The 25,492-nt window shown below is 43.5% G+C and overlaps 1 protein-coding gene across 5 annotated transcripts in view; it reads right to left on the bottom strand.

The window, feature by feature from the left end:
• MEIOC (meiosis specific with coiled-coil domain) overlaps positions 1–25,492 on the bottom strand; it is a 224,250-nt gene that overhangs the window by 138,253 nt on the left and 60,505 nt on the right. For 4 of the 5 annotated variants that reach the window (XM_077252612.1, XM_077252611.1, XM_077252613.1 and 1 more), the window contains one exon: positions 10,473–10,577. The exons of the other annotated variant lie outside the window; for it this stretch is intronic. In XM_077252612.1, coding sequence (XP_077108727.1) covers positions 10,473–10,577 — 105 coding nt within the window. The remainder of the gene's footprint in view (positions 1–10,472; positions 10,578–25,492) is intronic. 5 annotated transcript variants of the gene reach the window in all.

The raw sequence follows: 25,492 nt of genomic DNA, 5'->3' as shown, positions 1-25,492 counted from the left end.
ACGGCGCATGATCAGCAAGTTTCCTCACTCTGGTAATCCGGATGTTGTCATGACGACATCCGCTCACCATGGCAACAATCAGGACCCCGCATGCACTTATGGATTGACCAACTGGAGGATCAGCTAAAATGGAAAACTTCTAGGGGTAACATGTTAGAAGATCTTCCCTCATTGAAACTTTCAACCTGGTTTCTTGGCATAGGCCCCAGTGGTGGAATCTATGCGGTTTGCAGCCCAAAACAATTCTTTATCCATCGCGGCTCGTAGAGCCATCTGGATAAAGACCTGGTCGGGGGATTATCAGTCTAAGAATAAACTGTATGCCATACCTTTTTCAGGATCAAGGGTGTTCGGGACAGTTCCAGATAATGTACTAGAAAATGCCACCGATAAAAAGAAAGTGCTTCCCAAGGAAAAAATCTAAGAGATACTATCCCTTTCAGAGGACCTACCCCTCCCAGAGGTAGGAATATTGGGGAAAAGGGAAGTCTAGTCGGTGGAACAACCCTAAAGGGGGTATAAGTAGAGCCACACCCTCGCGTTTGGGATCAAGTTCAGGAAATAGGAAGCAACAACGCCATATCTGTAGGGGGTCGCCTCGGTGAATTCTCAGATTCATGGAGACGCATTTTCCAAAATCAGCGGGTCATAAACACCATTTCTCAAGGTTATGCCTTAGAATTTGTCAGACACCCCCTCCCCCAAGAAGATTTGTGGCTACAGATCCTCTCTCCAGAACCTCGCCTCCCCCATATGGGCAGATGTAAAGGACCTTTTGAGATCGAAGGTAGTGATTCCGGTTCCCCAGTCAGAAGTGGGTCAGGGTCATTATTCAACCCTATTTACAGTAAAAAAAAAATAAGTCAGGAGATAGCCATACCATAATAATTTTAAAGGCACTGAATCAGTGGATAAGATACAAGAGGTTCAGGATGGAGTCTCTAAAGGCCCCCAACCCCTTCATAGACAAAGACTCAGTGATATGCACAATAGACCTAAAGAACGCAAACTACCAAGTTCCGATCCATCTTCGCTCTCAAAAGTACCTACGGTTAGCTCTAAAGATAAGAGACAAGTGCTACCACTTCCAATTTTGCTCCTTTCCTTTCGGTCTTGCTTCTGCGCCTCGGGTCTTTACCAAGCTGGTCCTGAGGCAAACGGACATAGTCATAGTCCCATATTTGGATGATTTTCTGCTAATATCCGGTTCAGAGACCAAACTAGAAGAGCAGCTCAGTTTGGTGATTTCAACATTGGAAATTCTGGGTTGGATCCTAAACGAGGAGAAATCAGACCTACTACCAGGAAGAAGTTTCCAGGAGTTATTCTGGATTCCAGGCAAAGAATCTCTCTGTTGCCAGAGAAGCAGAAAGCTGTAAAAAACAGGATTTGGCTACTCCTTCAAAATCGAGTTTCCATAAGAACAGCAATGAAGGTCTTGGGAACGGTACCTGCTTGCATATCGTGCGTCCGATGGGGTCAGTTCCACACAACACGACTACAGAGAACAAACCTTTCAACCTGGGACAGATGACAAAGTTCCCGGGTCAAAGGGGTTCATCTATCTCTGGCATTAAAGACATCACTGGAATGGTGAACTTTTCCCAGAAATATCAGTTGAGGAGTTCCGTGGATATCGACTCCTCGCGTCACAGACACAAGCAAAATAAAGATGTCAGAGAACATGACGGCAGTGTCATTTCTTCATCACCAGGGGGCCCAAAACACTGGCCCCTACAGGACCTGTCATCAAGGATATTTGCTTAGGCAGAGATGAAAGTCTGGTCAATATCGGCAGCACATCTAGAAAGATCCAAGAACAGGGCTGCCGATTACTTGAGCAGACTAAGGATCCAGTCCACCGAGTGGGAATTGAATAGGGAAATATTCAGTTACCTGTGTCATCAATGGGGAACCCCTCAACTGGATCTCTTCACGACCAGGAAGAATGCCAAGGTCCGAATAGTCTATTCTCTCAATCCAGCAGACAATCAGGAGGGGATCGATTCCTTAAACCAGGTATGAGAAGAAGATCTCATGTACGCCTTCCTTCCCATTGCCATGATCCCAAAGGTCTCCAGGAAGATCCAGGAGGAAGGAGCATTAGTGATACTGGAAGTCCCACTTTGGCCAAGACAAAGCTGGTTTCCTCTGCTAAGGAATGAAGTCCCGGGAAGATCCACTCCTACTACTAGGGAGAAAAGACCTACAGTACTTTCTCAAGGGCCAGTTCTTCATCCAGACCCGGAGAATCTACAGTTATCAGCGTGGATCCTGAAAGGAAGATCTTAAGAGCTAGGGGTCTGCCTGACCAGGTGATCTCTAGAATCTAGGCCAGCTGTAAGCCAGTTACTTGGCCAATTTACAACAAAATCTGGAAGAAGTTTTGCTTGGTAGTTCTTCTATAGGCTCTTCCCACTCTGACATCCCAAAGATCCTAAATTTCCTCCAGGCAGGGTTTAATAAAGGGTTGAAACCAAGCACGCTAAAGGTGCAAATAGCATCCCTGAGTATTTTCTTCGAATCCCCCCTGGTATCTCATCCGTGGGTAGCAAGATCTAGATCTAGTGCCATCCAGAGATTAAGGCCCACAATAAGGAAATCGGTCCCTCCATGGGATTTAAATCTAGTCCTCAACGTCCTGTGCAAGGCTCCTTATGAGCCGGTAGAAACTATTAACATTGTAAAACTCACGCTCAGGACAGTCTTTTTAGTGGCTATCACCTCAGCCAAGAGACTCTTTCAGTATAGAACCCATATATTCAGATCTTTGATGACCATTTAGCTATAAGGTATGTGCACACGTTCAGGTTTTTTCGTATTTTTTTCGCAATAAAAATGCTATAAAAACTCATTAAAAACGCATACATTATGCATCCTATCATTTAGAATGCATTCTGCATGTTTTGTGCACATGGTGCGTTTTTTTTCCGCGAAAAAAACGCATCACGGTAAAAAAAAGCAGCATGTTAATTAATTTTGCGGATTTTCAGCGTTTTTCCCGCAATTCTATGCATTTGGAAAAAACGAATGAAAAAATGCACAAAAAACACGTCAAAAACGCATGAAAAAAACGCAAAAAAACCCCATGCGGATTTCTGGCAGAAATGTCCGGTTTTTGTCAGGAAAATTTCTGCTAGAAATCCTGACGTGTGCACATAGCCTAAAACTTAAACCCACCTTTAAGCCTAAAGTAGTTTCTTCTTGGAATTTAAATCAGGAGATAATATTTCCCTCCTTCTGCCAGCACCCAAAAAACCCGAAAGAAAGATTCTTTCACTCTTTGGATGTTAGAAAGGCAGTTATTCACTACTTAGAGGACACTCTTAAGTGGAGACAGGACACGAATTTATTTGTCCAATATGGGGGACAAAATAGGGGAGAAAAGGCATCAAGGCTAGATGGATAACAACCACCATCTGCTTAGCGTACGAGGCTGAGAAATTGCCTATACCTGAGGGTCTCAGGGCCCATTCCACCAGAGTGGTAGCAACATTATAAGCCGAAAGAGTTGAGGCTTCAGTAGAACAGATTTGCAGGGCAGCTACTTGGTCTACCTTAAGCATATTCTGTAGGCATTATAAGCTACATACAATGACAGGCAGCCATTTGGCTTTCGGTCTGGTTCTGCAGGCAGTAGTTTCACACAAAGATGTCTTACTTTGGTATTCTCCATGGTGCCGTCAGGAGAGAAGTCCTGAAAAACGGGGATTAGACCTACCGGAAATATTGTTTCCAGGAGTCCATCCTGACAGCACTGGTAATTCCCTCCCTTAAATTTTGTATTTGTGATGATTATCTTGTATAGAATTTCAATAAATAAGAATTGCATTCATCCTGGTGTGATACTTGGAAAATCACTGGTGAGTGTGTGTGGGAAGGGTCTTTTAACCTCTCGTGTTTCCTATCCCTAAATGGATAGAAGGACAACCTCCATATTGCTGTCAGGAAGGACGTCCTGGAAAACTGTTCTTCAATAAAAAGGAAGTGCTCGTGTTTGCGCAAAGAAAGGTGTTTTAGTGTATTTCTCTCAATTTCCTTCAGATTTCGGTCTCAACTCTCTTAAAGGTCAGGTTCAAGGTCTCACTATTATTTTTTTTGGTGTCCTTGTTTGTACATCTTTTCAAGGGGGTTCTCCTACCACTAAATAGGGTCTTTATTTGCTTTTTTATGCTCGGCTGCTCCCTTTGAACACCTTCATACAGATGTGCAAGGCCTTCTTCTCCACATATTTTTCTAAATTCTTTCTTTTTATGTGCTCTCAGGTGGTTGACTGCTACCTTAGCTTCCTTCTATTGGCTCATACTCTTGGGACTACTTTTGAACATAGTTATGGTTTATAATGTTCATTTATGTTATTTTACTGAATTCTTTATTTTCTTCTATGGCTGATGTACAAACTGATCTAGCTTAGTGTCTGCCAGAGAGGTATAGCTAGTTGGAACAGTAAACACTTCTTCATCTTAGTGTTCACCTCCTTGTGGCATCAGCTATACACAAGATCACCTGTGTCCCCAAATGAATGAAAGACATTTTACAGTGATTAACAAAAATCTATCGTATTTTTTGGACTATAAGAAGCAATTTTTTTCTCCAAAGATGTGGAGGCAAATAGGGGGTGCGTCATATAGTCCGGATGTACCTGATCTGGATGTGGATGGGGACAGGCAGCGGTGGGTGACAGGAGCCGGCTGCTGCGGCTAACACCTGTGCCCACTGCTGTAGAGAAATGAATATTCACTGCTCTCCACGCCCATGGAGGTAGAGAGCAGTGAATATTCAGTTCTCTTTAATAGCGGACATGCTGCTAACCGCAGCCGCCGACTTCCTGCAGCTGCTGGGCGATCACATGTGAATAGTATGAACACATGAATATTCATTCCCTTTAGTTGCGGGCACACGTGAAAGCACAGCAGCTGTAGGAAGCCGGCGGCTGCAGCTAACATTGTGCCGCCATTAAAGATCAATGAATATTCACTGGTCCACAAGCCCATAGTCTCAGCGTGGGGAGCAGTGAGTATTCCGGCAGCTGTTCTCTGCTTGTAGGCGGTGCATGACGTCACTGCCATGTGCTGCTTACAAGAATAAACCAGTTGCTGAAATCAGAACAAGACGCTGCAAGGGAGCACAGGGAAGGTAGGTAGGATGGTTTATGTTTTTTAAATGTTTTTCTGATGGGGCCATGCACACCAAGATAGAAATGAGGGGGTCATGCATGCCAGGATAGGGATGAGGAGTTCATGCATACCTGGATAGGGATGAGGAGGACATGCATATCAAGAAAGGGATGAAGAGGCTAAGCATACCGGGATGGGAATGGGTGCCATGCATACCAGGATGGGGATGAGGGGCCATGCATACCATGATAGGGATGAGGGAGCCACGCATACCAGTATGGGGATGGGCGCTATGCATAAGAGGATGGGGATGAGGGGGCCATGCATACCAGGATGGGGATGAGGAGGCCATGCATACCAGAATAGGGATGAGGAAGCCATGCATACAGGATAGGGATGAGGGGTCCATGCATACCAGGATGGGAATGAGTGAAAAATGTATACCTGGATTGTGGACATATATATACCAGGATAGGGAATATTAGTACAGAACTGACCACATTTTTTTTCTAATTTCCTCCTCTATAACCTAGTTGCTTCTTATGGTCCGGTGTGTCCTATAGTCCGAAAAATACAGTAATCTAAAATTTTGTTAGATTTGTTCACTATAAGAAGATTTTTGGCGGTAATATTGTTTAGTATTCCCAGTAATCCGTGGCAGCATCAACATGCTGTCGAGAATAGGGAAACTAGTGTGGCTGCGTTTACCTGTCTCCAAAACTGCTATTATAAATGTAGTTAAAATTACACAGATCAATGGCTCGGGAGCATTGGATCTCTGTCTGCACCCCACTCAGTGCTCTTGAGTCCTAGTTGGTGACCATTTTGGTGGAGTTGATATAAAATGGAACGACTATTAAAATATATAATAAATTGGGTAAAGTAGTTCAATGTAGTATGTGCTGTAAATTGTTTCACAAGAATTTGGGAAAGTTATCAAATGTCCTTTAAATGTCTGTTCTATTCCTGATCTAAGGATCTAGTGGGCAGCACGGTGGCTCAATGGTAAGCGCTAGAGTCCTGTGTTCAAATCCCACACAGTGAGATCAGGAGATTGGCCATTACGCATCACATTGGTAATGCCCCTTTCATGTAAAATAATCTCTGGAGGCAGTTACGGTATTTTCATTCTCCCCACAGCCTGAAAGAGGTAATGAATATAAAGTGATAAAAGATGACAGCTATATTACATCTCTATGAGGTTCATGTGGAATAATATGACCCAGTGTAGAAATTAGGGACAAAATTGAAGTGTAAGGGTACTGTCACACAGTCACACTTTGGACGCTACGACGGCACGATCCGTGACGTCGCAGCGTTGTATGAGTATCGCTCCAGCGTCGTAGACTGCGGTCACACGTTGCAATCACGGCGCTGGAGCGATGCCGAAGTCCCCGGGTAACCAGGGTAAACATCGGGTTACTAAGCGCAGGGCCGCGCTTAGTAACCCGATGTTTACCCTGGTTACCAGCGTAAACGTAAAAAAAACAAACAGTACATACTTACATTCCGGTGTCTGTCCCCCGGCGTTCTGCTTCTCTCCACTGTGTAAGCAGCAGAGCCGGAAAGCACAGCGGTGACGTCAGACGTCACCGCTGTGCTCGCTTTCCGGCTGGCAGGCGCTCACAGTGCAGAGAAGCTGAGACGCCGGGGGACAGACACCGGAATGTGAGTATGTACTGTTTGGTTTTTTTTTACTTTTACGCTGGTAACCACGGTAAACATCAGGTTACTAAGCGCGGCCCTGCGCTTAGTTACCCGATGTTTACCCTGGTTACAAGCGAACACATCGCTGGATCGCTGTCACACACAACGATCCAGCGATGTCAGCGGGAGATCCGGCGACGAAAGAAAGTTCCATACGATCTGCCACGACGTACGATTCTCAGCAGGGTCCCTGATCGCTGCTGCGTGTCAGACACAGCGATATCGTATGGATATCGCTGGAACGTCACGGATCGTACGGTCGTAGCGATCAAAGTGTGACTGTGTGACAGTACCCTAACTGCATCATCCAATAACCCTTGTTCCTCTGACTTCAGCTGAGGAAGGAGTCAGGTAAACCCCTTTATATCTCATACACCGAATATCAAGGTCAGACCCCAGGAGCGGAAACGAGTATTGCAGACCTGTCCATATTTCCTGCGGTGTTCTCCTCATCCAAAAGTTCTTACAGATCCAATTCGTAAATTAGTATCTGTATTTTATCCCTTTTATTTTATAGTGTGTTTAGCCTATATTCATGTTTTTGTATTATTCCATCTTTTGTAAACTTTTGTATGTTAAATCTAAAATGTAATAACTTTGTTCCTTGCTGCATTAAACTTACCTACTAACCCTAAGGCCGGCGTCACACTGGCGAGTTTTACGGACGTAAGAGCGCAGAAACTACGTCCGTAAAACTCGCATAACATACGGCACAATTATTCTCAATGGGGCTGCTCCTATTAGCCGTATATTACGGTTCAGTATTATACGGCTTTCTACGGCCGTACAAAATCGCAGCATGCTGCGTTTGTCAGCGTACTGCGCAAAAAAATCGCCAATGAAAGTCTATGGGGGCGAGAAAAATACGGATTCCACACGGACCAGCAGTGTGACTTGCGAGAAATACGCAGCGGTGTTAGTGAAAAGTCGGTAATTCAATTGCCGGCTTTTCATTTCTCCTGCACAAACCCGACAGGATATGAGACATGGTTTACATACAGTAAACCATCTCATATCCCCTTTTTTTTTGCATATTCCACACTACTAATGTTAGTAGTGTGTATGTGCAAAATTTCAGCGCTGTAGCTGCTGAAATAAAGGGTTAAATGGCGGAAAAAATTGGCGTGGGCTCCCGCGCAATTTTCTCCGCCAGAATGGTAAAGCCAGTGACTGAGGGCAGATATTAATAGCCAGGAGAGGGTCCATGGTTATTGGCCCCCCCGTGGCTACAAACATCTGCCCCCAGCCACCCCAGAAAAGGCACATCTGGAAGATGCGCCTATTCTGGCACTTGGCCACTCTCTTCCCACTCCCTGTAGCGGTGGGATATGGGGTAATGAAGGGTTAATGCCACCTTGCTATTGGAAGGTGACATTAAGCCAGATTAATAATGGAGAGGCGTCAATTATGACACCTATCCATTATTAATCCAATTGTTGGAAAGGGTTAAAAAACACACACACACACGATTAAAAAGGATTTTAATGAAATAAACACAGCGGTTGTTGTAATAATTTATTGTTCTCTCAAATCCATTTGCAGTCCCTCGCTTGGCAACATAATAAACGCACAAGATACATACCTTCTGATGTACTGTCAGGTCCAACGATGTAATCCATCTGAAGGGGTTAACTAATATTACAAGCAGGAGCCCTGCTATAATGCAGCTGTGCTCCGTGCTTGTAATTCCCCTGCGAATGAATGAAATGTAGGTCATTGACCTACATTTCATTCATTCGCGGTGAGGCGCCCTCTGGTGGATGTTCTCATGAACTGCAGCCTGGGAACTTTTTCCCACGCTCCAGGTCATATGAGGACATCCACCAGGGGGCGCCTCACCGCGAATGAATGAAATGTAGGTCAATGACCTACATTTCATTCATTCGCAGGGGAATTACAAGCACGGAGCACAGCTGCATTATAGCAGGGCTCCTGCTTGTAATATTAGTTAACCCCTTCAGATGGATTACATCGTTGGACCTGACAGTACATCAGAAGGTATGTATCTTGTGCGTTTATTATGTTGCCAAGCGAGGGACTGCAAATGGATTTGAGAGAACAATAAATTATTACAACAACCGCTGTGTTTATTTCATTAAAATCCTTTTTAATCATGTGTGTGTGTTTTTTTAACCCTTTCCTACAATTGGATTAATAATGGATAGGTGTCATAATTGACGCCTCTCCATTATTAATCTGGCTTAATGTCACCTTCCACTAGCAAGGTGGCATTAACCCTTCATTACCCCATATCCCACCGCTACAGGGAGTGGGAAGAGAGTGGCCAAGTGCCAGAATAGGCGCATCTTCCAGATGTGCCTTTTCTGGGGTGGCTGGGGGCAGATGTTTGTAGCCACGGGGGGGCCAATAACCATGGACCCTCTCCTGGCTATTAATATCTGCCCTCAGTCACTGGCTTTACCATTCTGGCTGAGAAAATTGCGCGGGAGCCCACGCCAATTTTTTCCGCCATTTAACCCTTTATTTCAGCAGCTACAGCGCTGAAATTTTGCACATACACACTACTAACATTAGTAGTGTGGAATATGCAAAAAAAAGGGGATATGAGATGGTTTACTATATGTAAACCATGTCTCATATCCTGTCGGGTTTGTGCAGGAGAAATGAAAAGCCGGCAATTGAATTACCGGCTGTTCACAGATATCGCGCTGAATGAAATCTAAATACAGAATATATATATATGTGTCTCAATGACATATATATATATATATATATATATATACTGTATATATGTTTTAATGAACATTTGAGCACATAAATCCATTAGATGTCGGTTTTGCAAGCCTGCGCGAAAATCTCGCAGTACGGATGCCATACGGATTACATACGGAGGATGCCATGCGCAAAATACGCTGACACACCCTGCCTACGGATCACTATTTTGGGAACATTCCACCGTATTACGGCCGTATTACGGCCGTAAAATACGGACCGTATTGTCTTACGCCGAGTGTGACGCCGGCCTAACAAGGATTAGTATAGTATTGCGTTATCCTTTGTATGCCTGAGTGCAAGAAGACAACTTAGCAGGTGCTTGGGAAAGCTGAGTGGTGTGTTTGCTAGATTGATCCAGTGAAGGTGTCTCGCTGACTTATCAAAACAGTCAGTGGTAGTGGGGAAAACATGGCGTGGATGTGTGAACTGACTGTGGAGTGCGATTAGCTCATTGTTATCCTATTGCAATAGGTGAGTGTCGGACAAGTCAGTGTGGGAAGCAGAGTCCATCTTTACAATAGCATCCGAGGCACATGTGTCACGAGCAAGTGTTGTTACTGTCAAATTGATGACAGCGGTCTGATGATCCCTGTCAACCTAAATACAAGTGAGCAAAAATTACAGAAACTGCATAGCTCAGACATACTCTGGTCCTGACCACTTGTATATGCTACATAAAGCGAGAGATTCCCATCTCTGGCATGAATGACTGAGAAGAGAGTACCACTTCTTCAGCTATTACATTGTTACATATTCATCATGTGTTTCATATTTATAACTGAATTTAGCCAACACTTGGAGCTGCTCAAGAACATTCAAAACCAACAATCTTTAAGAACATACAACTCAAAGAAGACAATAAAATTAGATATTACAACAGACATAATTTATATTAAGAAACATTATACATACCCTCCATCTAAGAATGACTGTGCTTTGTCTTGCTCATCTAGAATATTAGCTACTAGGCCATAAAGATCAGTCTCACTTCCATGCTTGTTCCTTTCAGTCTGAACTCTAGCGAGTTAAGAATATGCTAGTTAATAAATGTAAAGTTTTACATGAGTTACCACATAAAAAAAGATAGTCACAGCATTCTTATGATTAATACCCAACAAGATACTCAAAGCAGGATGAAAATGAAAGCAAGAACCAAATCTTCCAAATATGAGAATAACAGTTCAATCATAACCTTTAGATTCCACAAATCATTTTTAATAAGGTTTATCCTCTTTATGAAATCTTTGCCCCGTGGTGCATTTTGGTATGAAAAAAACAAAACTGTGTTATATTCACTGTCCCTGGATCAAGGTCTAAGTCTCTGTGCCTGTCATGGACTGTGGCGCTGATGTCACATTGACAGCTAATCAGCAAGCACAGTAGCCGGGGAACAAAGATTGCTTAATAGCGAACAACAACTTTAACCTTAAGGCTACGTTCACACGTTCAGTTTTTTCATCAGTTTTTTTTCCTGTCCTGTTTTGAAAAACCGCAGCTAAAATTCAGCGCTGATTTTAGCTGCGGATTTTGATCCTTTTTCTTCTGCGGATTCCACTGCGGGTTTCCAAATGCAGTTTCCTATTGGTGCTGCTGGAAACCCGCAGCGGAATCCGGAGAAAGAATTGACATGGTACTTCTTTTTTCCGCAGGCAAATCCGCGCGGATTTTCCTGGGGAAAAAAGGATCGTCGGCACAGCGGATTTTGTTTTCCATTGGGTTACATTGTACTGTAACCTACATGGAAAACGGATGCGGATCCGCAGCTGAAATTCCGCTCCGGATCCGCACCAAAAAACGCACCGTGTGAACATAGCCTATGGCTATGTGCACACGTCAGGATTTCTGGCAGAAATTTTCCTGATAAAAACCGGACATTTCTGCCAGAAATCCGCATGCGTTTTTTACCACGATTTTACCGCATTTTTGTGCGTTTTTTCCCAATGCATAGAATAGCGGGAAAAAGGCGAAAAAAACGCAAGATTAATGAACATGCTGCTTTTTTTACCGCGATGCACCATGTGCACAAAACATGCAGAATGCATTCTAAATGATAGGATGCATAATGTATGCGTTTTTAATGAGTTTTTATAGCGTTTTTATCGCGAAAAAACACGAAAAAAACGCGAAAAAACCTGAACGTGTGCACATACCCTTATAACCAAAGGAGCATAACCAGTTTTTTGTAATAATTAGTTTTGGTAACAACAACACTTTTAACCCCTTAAACCCCAAGGGTGGTGTGCACGTTAATGACCGAGCCAATTATTACAATTCTGACCACTGTCCCTTTATGAGGTTATAATAACTCTGGAACGCTTCAACGGATCCTTATGATTCTGACACTGTTTACTCGTGACATATTGTACTTCATAATAGTGGTAAAATTGCTTTCACATTACCTGCGTTTATTTGTTAAAAAAAAAATTGGAAATTTGGCGAAAATGTTTCGCAATTTTCCAACTTTGAATTTTCATGCCCTTAAATCACAGAGATATGTCACACAAAATACTTAATAAGTAACATTTCCCACATGTCTACTTTACATCACCACAGTTTTGGAACCAATTTTTTTTTTTTGGTTAGGGAGTTATAAGGCTTAAAAGTTGACCAGCAATTTCTCATTTTTACAATACCAATTTTTTTTAGGGACCACATCACGTTTGAAGTCATTTTGAGGGGTCTATATGATAGAAAATAACAAAGTGTGACACCATTCTAAAAACTGCACCCCTCAAGGTGCTCAAAACCACATTCAAGAAGTTTATTAACCCTTCAGGTGTTTCACAGGAATTTTTGGACTTTTTTTTAAAAAAACGAACATTTAACTTTTTTCACAAAAAATTTACTTCAGCTCCAATTTGTTTTATTTTACCAAGGGTAACAGGAGAAAATGGACACCAAAAGTTGTTGTACAATTTGTCCTGAGTATGCTGATACCCCATATGTGGGGGTAAACCACTGTTTGAGCGCCAGAGATGGGACGCCATGTTGCGTTTGGAGAGCCACTGATGTGCCTAAACATTGAAACCCTCCACAAGTGACACCATTTTGGAAAGTAGACCCTCTAAGGAACTTATCTAGATGTGTGGTGCGCACTTTGACCCACCAAGTGCTTCACAGAAGTTTATAATGTAGAGCCGTAAAAATAAAAAATCATATTTTTTCACAAAAATGATCTTTTCGCCCTCAATTTTTTATTTTCCCAAGGGTAAGAGAAGAAATTGGACCCCAAAAGTTGTTGTGCAATTTGTCCCGAGTATGCTGATACCCCATATGCGGGGGTAAACCACTGTTTGGGCACATGGCAGAGCTCGGAAGGGAAGGAGCGCCGTTTGACTTTTCAATGCAAAATTGACTGGAATTGAGATGGGACGCCATGTTGCGTTTGGAGAGCGCCTGATGTGTCTAAACATTGAAACCCCCCACAAGTGACACCATTTTGGGAAGTAGACCCCCTAAGGAACTTATCTGCATGTGTGGTGCGCACTTTGACCCACCAAGTGCTTCACAGAAGCTTATAATGTAGAGCCGTAAACATAAAAAAATCATATTTTTTCACAAAAGTGATCTTTTCGCACCCAATTTTTTATTTTCCCAAGGGTAAGAGAAGAAATTGGACCCCAAAAGTTGTTGTGCAATATGTCTTGAGTACGCTGATACCCGATATGTGGGGGTAAACCACTGTTTGGGCGCATGGCAGAGCTCGGAAGGGAAGGAGCGCTGTTTGACTTTTCAATGCAAAATTGACTGGAATTGAGATGGGACACCATGTTGCGTTTGGAGAGCCCCTGATGTGCCTAAACATTGAAACCCCCCACAAGTGACATCATTTTGGCAAGTAGACCCCCTAAGGAACTTATCTAGATGTGTTGTGAGAGCTTTGAACCCCCAAGTGTTTCACTACAGTTTATAACGCAGAGCCGTGAAAATAAAAATTCTTTTTTTTTTTTAACAAAAATTCTTTTTTAGGCCCCAGTTTTGTATTTTTCCAAGCGTAAGAGGAGAAATTGGACCTTAAAAGTTGGTGTCCAATTAGTCCTGAGTACGCTGATACCCCATATGTGGAGGGGAACCACCGTTTGGGCGCATGTCAGAATTCGGAAAGGAAGGAGCGCCGTTTGTAATGCAGACTTAGAACGATTGGTCTGCAGGTGTCACATTGAGTTTGCAGAGCCCCTAATGTACCTAAATAGTAAAAACCCCCACAAGTGACCCCATACTGGAAACTAGACCCCCCAAGGAACTTATCTAGATGTGTTGTGAGACCTTTGAACACCCAAGTGTCTCACTACAGTTTATAACACAGAGCCATGAAAATAAAAAAAATTTTTTTTTTCACAAAAATGATTTTTTAGCCCCCAGTTTTGTATTTTCCCAAGGGTAACAGGAGAAATTGGACCCCAAAAGTTGTTGTCCAATTTGTCCTGAATAAGCTGATACCCCATATGTGGGGGGAACCACCGTTTGGGCGCATGGCAGAGCTCAGAAGGGAAGGAGCGCCATTTGGAATGCAGACTTAGATGGATTGGTCTGCAGGCATCACATTGCATTTGCAGAGCCACTGATGTACCTAAACAGTAGAAACCCCCCACAAGTGACCCCATATTGGAACCTAGACCCCCCAAGAAACTTATCTAGATGTGTTGTGAGAACACTACAGTTTATAACGCAGAGCCGTAAAAATAAAAATTATTTTTTTTCCCACACAAATGGTTTTTTAGCCCCCTAAATATTTATTTTCCCAAGGGTAACAAGAGAAATTGGACCCCAAATGTTGTTGTCCAATTTGTCCTGAGTACGCTGATACTCCATATGTTAGGGTAAACCCCTGTTTGTGCGCTCGGAAGGGAAGAAGCACTGTTTTACTTTTTCAATGCAGAATTGGCTGGAATTGAGAGCGGACGCCATATCGCGTTTGGAGAGCCCTTGATGTGCCTAAACAGTGGAAGCTCCCAATTCTAACTGAAACCCTAACCCAAACACACCCCTAACCCTAATCCCAACTCTACCCCTAACCACACCCCTAACCCGAACATACCCCTAACCCCAACCACACCCCTAACCCCAACATACCCCTAATCCCAACCATGACCCTAACCACACCCCTAACCCTGACACACCCCTAACCTAATCCCAACTGTAAATGTAATCCAAACCCTAACCCAAACTTTAGCCCCAACCCTAACCCCAACTCTAACCCTAGCCCCAACCCTAACCCTGGCCCCAACCCTAACCCGAATGGGAAAAAGGAAATAAATAAATTTTTTAATTTTTTTTCCCTAACTAAGGGGGTGATGAAGGGGGGTTTGATTTACTATTTATAGCGGGGGTTTTTAGCGGATTTTTGTGATTTGTAGCTGTAAAACACTTAAAGACAGTTTTTATTGCAAAAAATAGTTTTTGCGTCTCCACATTTTTGAGAGCTATAATTTTTCCATATTTTGGTCCACAGAGTCATGTGAGGTCTTGCTTTTTGCGGGACGAGTTGACGTTTTTATTGGTAACATTTTCGGGCATGTGACATTTTTTGATCGCTTTTTATTACGATTTTTGTGAGGCAGAATGACCAAAAACCAGCTATTCACGAATTTCTTTTTGGGGGGCGTTTATACCGTTCAGCGTATGGTAAAATTGATAAAGCAGTTTTATTCATCGTGATAGTACTAATACAGCGATACCTCATTTATATCTTTTTTTGTTTTGGCGCTTTTATACGACAAAAACTATTTTATAGAAAAATTATTTTTGCATCGCTTTATTCTGAGGACTATAACTTTTATTTTTTCGCTGATGATCCTGTATGGTGGCTCATTTTCGGGACAAGATGACATTTTAAGCGGTACCATGGTTATTTATATCCGTATTTTTGATCGCGTGTTATTTCACTTTTTGTTCGGTGGTATGATAATAAAGCATTGTTTTTTTTGCCTCGTTTTTTTTGCCTCGTTTTTTTTTACGGTGATCACTGAAGGGGTTAACTAGTGGAACAGTTTTATAGGTCGGGCCGTTACGGACGCGGCAATACTTATGTGTACTTTTATTGTTTTTTTTTTTTAGATAAAGAAATGTATTTATGGGAACAATATATATATTTTTTGCAGAGCACTGTGTCAGATCAGCGATCTGACAGGAACTGCAGGAGGCTTGCCGGCGCCTGCTCTGAGCAGGCACTTGCAAGCCACCTCTCTGCAGGACCCGGAAGCAGCCCCGCGGCCATATTGGATCCGGGGCCTGCAGGGAGGAGGTAGGAGACCCTCGGAGCAACGCGATCACATCGCGTTGCTTCGAGGGTCTCAGGGAAGCACGCAGGGAGCCTCCTCCCTGCGCGATGCTTCCCTATACCGCCGGAACACTGCGATCATCTTTGATCGCAGTGTGCCGGGGGTTAATGTGCCAGGAGCGGTCAGTGACCGCTCCTGGCACATAGTGCCGGATGTCAGCTGCGATAGTCATGAGAATGGCCGATCGCATATGACGTACTATACCGTCACTGGAAATTAAGTCCCAGGTCACCTCGACGGGATAGTACGTCATATGGGATTAAGGGGTTAATACTGTAGTTTTAGTGAAGAAAGTACAATCAATACTTGCGTGTTTACAAGAAACCAAGACTGGGAGTACTGTAACGCGACATATCTTTAAATCTCATCAAAAATACTACTGAAGTATTTAAAAGGAATAGGTAATTAGAAATGAGCTGTAAATACTTACAAACAAACAAATAAGGTCTGAATCAGTCTACTGACTTACCTATAGCCATGTGACTGTTGAACAGTTAGTTTAAGCCTAATACTAAATCTGCTGCAAAACATGTCCACATAGCCTTAAAGAATAGAACATTTTCTGATGACATATTCCCTTTAACAATTTAAAATTATATGCAGCATACATTTTTGCAGCATCCAGGATAAAGCCTGTTTATATGACGAAAAATAAATTTTCTTTCTCAGTTGCTTCATTGGCGTGCACAGGAACCACGGGTATAGGTTGCTGCCACAAAATAATAATGATAATAATAATAAAAATAATTGCTCCACCATCCCAACCTACTGACACTGAACTGATCAGTTTTAACTAAGTGTCAGTAGGAGGCACAAAAAGTTTAAGTTTCCCAATATCTGTATCTAGCTTTTTGTTACGTTTTACTAACTCTTTATTCTCTCAGCATCGGGAATCACAGAGAGATATACCTTTACAGGCTCTCTGCCCACAACCTTTTTTCCCGCCGGCCTGTCTCCTCTTCCTAGTCAGTGCATGTGCAATTGAAGCAATTTTCTCACTGTTCCTGGTACTCTGCTCCTCTGATCCAGAAGTCTTTGGACCATCCTCCACAGTGGGATATGCATTGCCCTAGTGACTTAACTGGCACTACATTCATTGTTCTCCTGAACCCACCATCAGTGGCAGAGATAACCTACATCTTTCAGACTCTGCGGTTCCGATAAACATAGTGGTCAGTAATCAGCACCTGTGAATAGCGGTCACTTTACTGTTATTCAGACTTGCCGAAGCCAGATTCAAGGAACGTGGAATACATCGTTGCTTTGTGGGAACATTCTGGGTTATAAACTGGCTGGTTATGAAAAATAAGGGAGTCCCAACGTTATTTTTTCATTAATTTTTTAGCTAAATATACGTACAGCCCATGTTGTTCGCGCACACGGGTGAAGACACATTCACCTCGAAAGCCACCCTGCAAAACTAACCGGCTGCGGTGTCCCAGCCGCTGCGAGCTACAATCAGGGCCGCCGCCTTCAGAATATCAGTGCTCGGCAGGCACAGGCCACATCTAGCTCCGTCGTGTCTAGAATGGAGTTGCTCCTGTGAGGCATGAAGTCAAAGGAAAGGGAGGAGCCTCATAGACAACACCGCTGTGCTCATAACAGGAAGTTGCTGTGCACGTGAGGGGAAGAGAGGAGTGAGGTGAAAATGAGAGGAGTGAGGGGAAAATAATGGAGTCAGGGGAAAATAAGAGGTGTGAGGTGAAAATGGAGAAGTCTGAGTGGAAAATGAAAGGAGGGGAAAATAGTGGCGTGATCGGAAAATGACAGGTGTGAGGTCAAAAAATTGCGCCATTTTCCGATACCCGTAGCGTCTTCAATTTTTGGGATCTCGGGTCGGGTGAGGGCTTATTTTTTTGCATACCGAGCTGACGTTTTTACCCAAAAAAATTTAATTCTGGAGTTTTGAAATTTTTCTTGCTACGCCATTTAGCGATCAGGTTAATCTTTTTTTTTAAATTGATAGATCTGGCGATTCTGAACGCGGCGATACCAAATATGTGTATGTTTGATTTTTTTTTTTATTGTTTTATTTTGAATGGGGCGAAAGGGGTGTGATTTAAACTTTTATATTTTTTTCATATTTTTTTAAACTTTTTTTTTTACTTTTGCCATGCTTCAATAGCCTCCATGGGAGGCTAGAAGCTGGCACAACTGGATCGGCTCAGCTACATAAGAGCGATGATCAGATCGCTCCTATGCAGCTGAATTACTGACTTGCTGTAACTCAATGGGGGGCCTCTCTGACCCTTCCCGGGGCCTGCGCACGGCAGTACTTTGCTCTGCCCTCAACAGGGCAAAGTACGCCTGCGCCACGGCAAGAAGACAAGAGGACGTGATCGTATGAAGATAAGAGGCGCCGGACCGCGACGCCCATCGGACCAGGACTGCAGCGGGACCACCCATGGGTGAATATAATATAACCTTTATTTCTCATCTTTCAGGTCACATTGGGCGCTTATCTACAGCATTACAGAATGCTGTAGATAAGCCCCTGATGCCGGTGGCCGCAGCTCATATGCGATTTTGGGGGCGACAGATTCCCTTTAAAATCGCACTGCAATCAGATAGCAATCGCACTGCATTCTGATGTAACTCGGATGCTAGGTGAGAAAAATCGTACTCACATAAAAATACACTCATCCGACTCTCTTGCATCAAAATTGAACCGATTTTAAATTCGCTAGTGTGACTCAAGCCTTCACTCTGAGTCCATCTCCTGCTATGTGTTGGATAATTTACCTGCTGGGTTGGTGTTAGGATTTCCATGGCTGCATATCCATAATCCCGTTATTGATTGGTGTCAGAAGGATATTGTTAAATTGAGTTCCTACTGTCATAAGAAATGTCTTAGCTCTGTGCAAATTTGCTCCGCTAGTCTAGAGGGCCTGTAGCTTACCTGAAAGACTTCAGAGATGTGCTCTCTGAGAAAGAGGCTGAGATACTAATGCCCCATCGTCCTTATGATTGTGCTATAAATCTTTTTCCTAGTGCCAAATTGCCTAAAACTCGCCTGTATAATTTGTCGGGACCTGATCGCACCGCTATGAAGGAATAGCCAATATCTGCAGGGTTTATTTTTGTTAACAAAAGATGGTGGCCTCCGTCCTTGCCTCGATTTCTGTGAACTAAACAAAATTGTAAGAATACTTACCCGCTTCCACTTATCCCCGACCTATATAATCAGCTACTGGGGATAAATGGTTTTCTAAGCTTGACCTTAGAGGGGCATATAATCTGATGAGTGAAAAACTGTGCTTCTAACGTTGGAGGGTTTATTTGAAAATCTTGTCATGCCTTTTGGGTTAACCAATTCACCTGCAGTCTTTCAGAACTTTATGAATGACATTTTTCTTACTATTATTGGAAGATTTATTGTGGTATACCTGGATGACATTCTAATTTTTTCGCCTGATCTAAATTCTCACTACGAGCACGTTCAATTTGATTTACAGAAACTCAGGGAAAATTCTTTGCTTGCTAAATTGGAAAAATGTACTTTTTCTGTTCAGTAAATATTATTCATAGGGTTAATTGTGTCAGCTGAACGGTTTAAAATGGACCATGGGAAGGTTCTGGCTATAATTGATTGGCTTCAACCCCGCAATCTGAAAGCATTGAAACGATTCTTTGGGTTCACTAATTACTACAGAAAGTGTATTAAGGGATTTTCTCAGATCGTGAAACCCCTGACTGACCTTACACAAAAGGGGGTTGATCATAAGGTTTGGTGGTTGGATGCTGTTGGCTCCTTTGATAAATTAAAGGAGTGTTTCATGTCCGCTCTATTTTTGTTTCAACCTGATCTCCAGAAACCATTTATCGTAGGTGTGGATGCCTCAGAGGTTGGGATGGGGGCTGTTTTGTCTCAAGATTCCAAAACTATGAAAACTTGCATCCATGTGCATTATTCTCCAAGCTGTCAAGTTAGCTTTTGTAGAATGGAGACATTTTTTGGAGGGAGCTATTAATCCCCTTACTGTTGTGACACATCATAAAAATTGAATCATCATTGAATTTGCAAAACATTTAACCCCTAGACAGGCCAGATGATCCTTATTTTTGTCTAGATTTAATTTTTCCATCACGTTCAGACCGGGGTCTAAAAATGTTAGGGCTAGCACTTTGTCATGCAGTCTTGATTCCGTTTCTCGTCCTGAACCTCCATCTAGGAATTGTGATTTATATGGTATCCTAAGAATTGGAAGCTGAAATTTGTGAGGTCCAGTCACTGGCCCAATCCGCTATTCCTGAACTTAAATTATTTGTGCCTGTGTATCTTAGATTATGTCTATTGCAGGAATTTCAGGACTCCGTCTTAGGCTAGGTTCACATTTGCGGTTGAGTCCACAGCGTCTCGTCCGCAACAGCAAACGCATTGCAAAACGTATGCAAACGCATGATAACGCTGCGTTTTTTATCTGCATCAAGTTATGCATGACGGATAAAAAACGCAACGTTTGCATACGTTAGCGTTTTTATGCCCATGCATTTGATTGGAAAATAATTTTCAAGGAGAATTTCCTTGAAACAAGCCACGCCAAATAGGCGTGGCTCATGGGATTTCGCTATATACACCCTTGCACAGATGAAATCCTCACATTTTGCTCCTGTATCCTGTGTCAAGATGGAGCTTCGCAAGGAGAGTTTCTATCGGAATCTTGATTTGGATATCAACTTGTTTCTTTCCTTTGCATTTGCTTGGATTAGCTCAATCGTGTCTTCAGTCTGCATTTCTATATATTAATGCAGACTGAAGAGATGATGGAGCTAAGCCACCTCATATCTTTAGTCACCTGCCCGTGTGACAGAACTAGTGCACTCAGTATGCAGAAAAAACTGCATCCTGAGTGCACTATTTCTAACACTTGGGCAGGTGAGCATTTTTGACCCCTGACTTTTTTTTGCTGTATTTATATATATTTTTTGAGGATTTTCTTTACTCTTTGTGTTTTTGCAAACTCACAGCTCAACTACACACACAAGAAGCAAAGCTGCAGTGTAAAGCAAACAAATAAGAGGGTCTGTAGATTGCGTGCCATGGAGCTATGAGGTGGCAAAACCACAGTGTGTGTACACGGCGAACATGTGTGTTGCGGGCGACGAAAGAGACAAAGATCAAGCAGAGACTGGGGGAAAACAACAAAAATTTAATGACAAAAAAAAATTACCTTTTAAGAACCAATGAGGGGGAAATGTTATGGACCTGGGGGGGGGGGTGGAGCTGGGAGGATTGGCTACGGGTGGACGATGAAGGGGTTCCAGGGGAAGGGGTAACAAAACTTGTGGGGTCTCGGAGGTCAAGGATGGAAGTAGACACATTAGGAGTGGAAGCATGGGACGGGAGAGACACATTGGAAGGGAAAGAAAAACTGGACAACACAGACACATTGGGAGGTGAGGGTGTAGGTAGTTTGACACTTCTGCTGCCTTTAATCCTTTTGCCTTTCTGGACAGTTTTATGCGACATCCTTTTTTGTGTCTCCTTGGGAGGGTGGGGTCATCAGGGCGTGTATGAAGTGGACCCGGCCTGGTGGTGGCGGTTGACAGCCATGCATGTTCTTCAGGCGGCCTAGTGGTGGTGGACAGCCGTGCAGGTTCTTCAGGTGGCGTACTGGTGGTGGACAGCCGTGCAGGTTCTTCAGTCGGCCTAGTGGTGGTGGCGATGGGCAGCCGTGCAGGATCTTTAGGTGGCCTACTTTTTTGGAAGTGCATTGAACAGCAAGGTGGATTGTTGCTGAGAGGAAAAAGGAAAAATAAAAAAATTTCTTTAAATCTTCAGCATAGCGAGTGTGTACAAGCGGAGTGTAACCTGAGCGTAAGTGCGAACGGCGGAGAGTGTATGACTTGAGATTCAGTGACTTTGGATTCAGGGAGTTTCCAAGGGAGGAATTACTGAATTCCTGTCTGTATTTTATTGATACTTTACATTTATTTTTTTATTTAACTTTTCTGTCTGGTAAAATCCCCATTAGGAAATGTGCTCCACTATTGATAATGCTATCCAGTGCACATCTTGCCACATGTATGCAATCCTTGAGCAGCCGGTCGAGGGTGCATACTGCTGTGCGAGATGTGAGCACGTTGTGCATTTGGAAGTCCAGATTCTGAATCTAAATGTGCAGCTGGCAACATTGAGATCCATAGACAGTATGGAAAGGAGTCTTCTGCTCACTGAGAAGACGCTCAATGGGATAGATGGGGGGGATGGTAGGATGGAGCTGCAGGACAGTGAGGCAGCAAGCTGGGTGACAGTTAGAAGGCCGGGTAGAGGGAAGAGTGCCAGGGAGGCTAGTCCTGATCTGGCACACCCCAATACGTTTGCTAAGTTGGCAGATGAGGGGGGTGCCAATACAGGGGTAGCACTGCTGCAGTCAGGCATATCCTCTGAAAGCCGGAGGAGTGACTGCTACAGTCAGGAGGGAAATAGGAGAGCAAGGCAGGCCAGACAGGTGCTTGTAGTGGGGGATTCAATTATTAGGGGAACAGATAGGGCAATCTGTCACAAAGACAAGGATCTTCGAACGGTGTGCTGCCAACCTGGCGCTTGAGTCCGACACAACACTGATCGGGTGGACAGATTACTGGGAAGGGCTGGTGAGGACCCAGCGGTCATGGTGCACATTGGCACAAATGACAAAGTTAGTGGTAGGTGGAAGGTCCTTAAAAACGATTTCAGGGAATTAGGCTGCAAGCTGAAAGCAAGGACCTTTTTTCCGAAATACTGCCTGTACCACGTGCCACGCCAGAGAGGCAATGGGAAATTAGGGAGGTTAATAAGTGGCTCAAGAATTGGTGTAGGAAAGAGGGTTTTGGGTTCCTGCAGAACTGGGCCGACTTTTCATTTGGCTACAGGTTCTACGCTAGGGACGGGCTGCAACTCAATGGGGAAGGCGCAGCTGTGCTGGGGGAGAGAATGGCTAGAAGGTTGGAGGAGTGTTTAAACCAGATATTGGGGGGGGAGGGTATTCATTTTATAGGAGGGGAAGATAGTGCAGATAGAGACCTGGGCACAAATAAGGAAGTTGGGGGTGGCGATGGCATGGGGGGTAGGGTTAGAACAATTAATAATTTAAGAAAGAATAGAGGTACAGAGAGATACATAAAGTGTATGTATACTAATGCTAGAAGCCTTGCCAACAAACTGGATGAATTATAATTAATGCTGTTGGAGCATAATTATGACATGGTGGGGATATCTGAAACATGGCTGGCTGAGAGCCATGACTGGGCTGTTAACTTGCAGGGCTATAGTCTGTTCAGAAATGAGCGAAAGGATAAGAGCGGGGGAGGTGTGTGTCTGTATGTAAAATCATCCTTAAAACCCATCATGCGTGATAATATAGGTGAATCTAATGAAAATGTAGAGTCCGTGTGGTTGGAGATAAGGGGAGGGGGTAAAAAATAATACATTACTGATAGGGGTTTGTTATAAGCCTCCAAAAATAATGGAAGCAACGGAGAATATCCTCATAAAGCAAATAGATGAAGCTGCGACTCAAGGAGAAGTCATTATTATGGGGGACTTCAACTACCCTGAAATAGATTGGGGAACAGAAACCTGCAGTTCCAGCAAAGGTAATCGGTTTTTGGCAACTATGAGAGGCAATTACCTTTCACAACTGGTTCAGGACCCAACAAGAACGGGGGTGCTGTGAATTCTGCTCTTGGGCTCCCTCCGGTGGTTATAAGTGGTAGTGCTGCTGTCTTTGGATCGCAGCATTCATCAGGTGTGTCCACTTATTGCAAGTCTGACTGGGCTATTTAGTCTTGTTTGACCCTTTAGACAGTGCCAGTTGTCCATTGTTCCTGGAGGATTCACATCCCTGCCTGGTCTCTCCTTCTTTGCTGTTCATTTCTTCAAAGTTAAGTTCTGGCCTTGTTTTTTGCAGTCCACATGCTGTGGGCCTTATTGTTCAGTTCTTTTTCATGTTTTGTCTTGTCCAGCTTGGTCTGTATAAGGATTTGTTCAGCCAAACTGGTATCTCTGGAGATGCAGATATACCCTCCATATCTTTAGTTAGATGTGGAGATTTTGTATTTTCTGTGGTGGATATTTTTAGTGTTTTAATACTGACCGCATAGTACTCTGTCCTATCCTTTCTATTTAGCTAGAAGCGGCCTCCTTTGCTAAATCCTGATTTCAGTCTGCGTATGTTATATCCCTCTCCTCTCACAGTCAATATTTGTGGGGGGCTGTCTATCCGTTGGGGATTTTCTCTGAGGCAAGATAGTTTTCCCTTTTCTATCTCTAGGGGTATTTAGTCCTCCGGCTGTGTCGAGATGTCTAGGGAGTGTTAGGTACATTCCACGGCTACTTCTAGTTGCGGTGTTAAGTTCAGGGTCTGCGGTCAGTACAGGTACCACCTTCTCCAGAGTGCGTCTCATGCTGCTCCTAGGCCACCAGATCATAACAGTACAACTGGCCAACAATGAGTTAATCGCATCTCAGAAGAAGTGAAGGAAAGTGCGGAGCCATTTTTTTTCTGTAGTCTGTTGTGTTTTTTTTTCCCTCTTTACCTCTGGGTGGCTCAGGAGTTTGGCGCTGGCATGGATGTTTAGGGATTGGCTTCTCGTGTGGATCAACTTGCTGCTAGAGTACAGGGTATTTCCGATTATATCGTTCAGACTCCGGTTTCAGAGCCTAGAATTCCAACTCCTGATTTGTTTTTTGGGGACAGGTCCAAATTTTTGAGCTTTAAAAATAACTGAAAATTGTTTTTTGCTCTGAAACCCCGTTCCTCTGGTGATCCCATCCAGCAGGTTAAAATTGTCATATCTCTGCTGCGTGGTGACCCCCAGGATTGGGCATTTGCCCTGGAACCTGGGAATCCGGCTTTGCTTAATGTAGACACCTTTTTCCAGGCGCTTGGGTTATTGTATGATGAACCTAATTCAGTGGATCATGCTGAGAAGACCTTGTTGGCCCTGTGTCAGGGTCAAGAAGCGGCAGAATCATATTGCCAGAAATTTAGAAAATGGTCTGTGCTGACTAATTGGAATGAGGATGCCTTGGCGGCAATTTTAAGAAAGGGTCTTTCTGAATCCGTTAAAGATGTTATGGTGGGGTTCCCCACGCCTGCTGGTCTGATTGATTCTATGTCTCTGGCCATTCAGATTGATCGGCGCTTGCGCGAGCGCAGAGTTGTGCACACTATGGCGTTGTCTTCCGAGCGGAGTCCTGAGCCTATGCAGTGTGATAGGATTGTGTCTAGAGCTGAACGACAAGGATTCAGACGTCAGAATAGGCTGTGTTTTTACTGCGGCGATTCTGCTCATGTTATTTCGGATTGCCCTAAGCGTACCCAGAGAATCGCTAGTTCCGTTACCATCAGTACTGTACAACCTAAATTTCTGTTATCTGTGACCCTGATCTGCTCATTATCGTCATTTTCTGTCATGGCATTTGTGGATTCAGGCGCCGCTTTAAACTTAATGGACTTAGAATTTGCCAGACGTTGTGGTTTCCCCTTGCAGCCTTTACAGAGTCCTATTCCTTTGAGGGGCATTGATACTACACCGTTGGCTAAAAATAAACCTCAGTTTTGGACACAGCTGACAATGTGCATGGCGCCAGCTCACCAGGAAGATTGTCGTTTTCTGGTTTTGCATAATTTGCATGATGCTATTGTGCTGGGTTTCCCATGGTTA

The sequence above is a fragment of the Ranitomeya variabilis genome, chromosome 4 (genome assembly GCF_051348905.1).
Source record: "Ranitomeya variabilis isolate aRanVar5 chromosome 4, aRanVar5.hap1, whole genome shotgun sequence".
Taxonomy (NCBI): Eukaryota; Metazoa; Chordata; class Amphibia; order Anura; family Dendrobatidae; genus Ranitomeya; species Ranitomeya variabilis.
The sequence above is the reverse complement of the archived record's forward strand: the minus strand, read 5'-3'. Positions and strand labels throughout refer to the sequence as shown.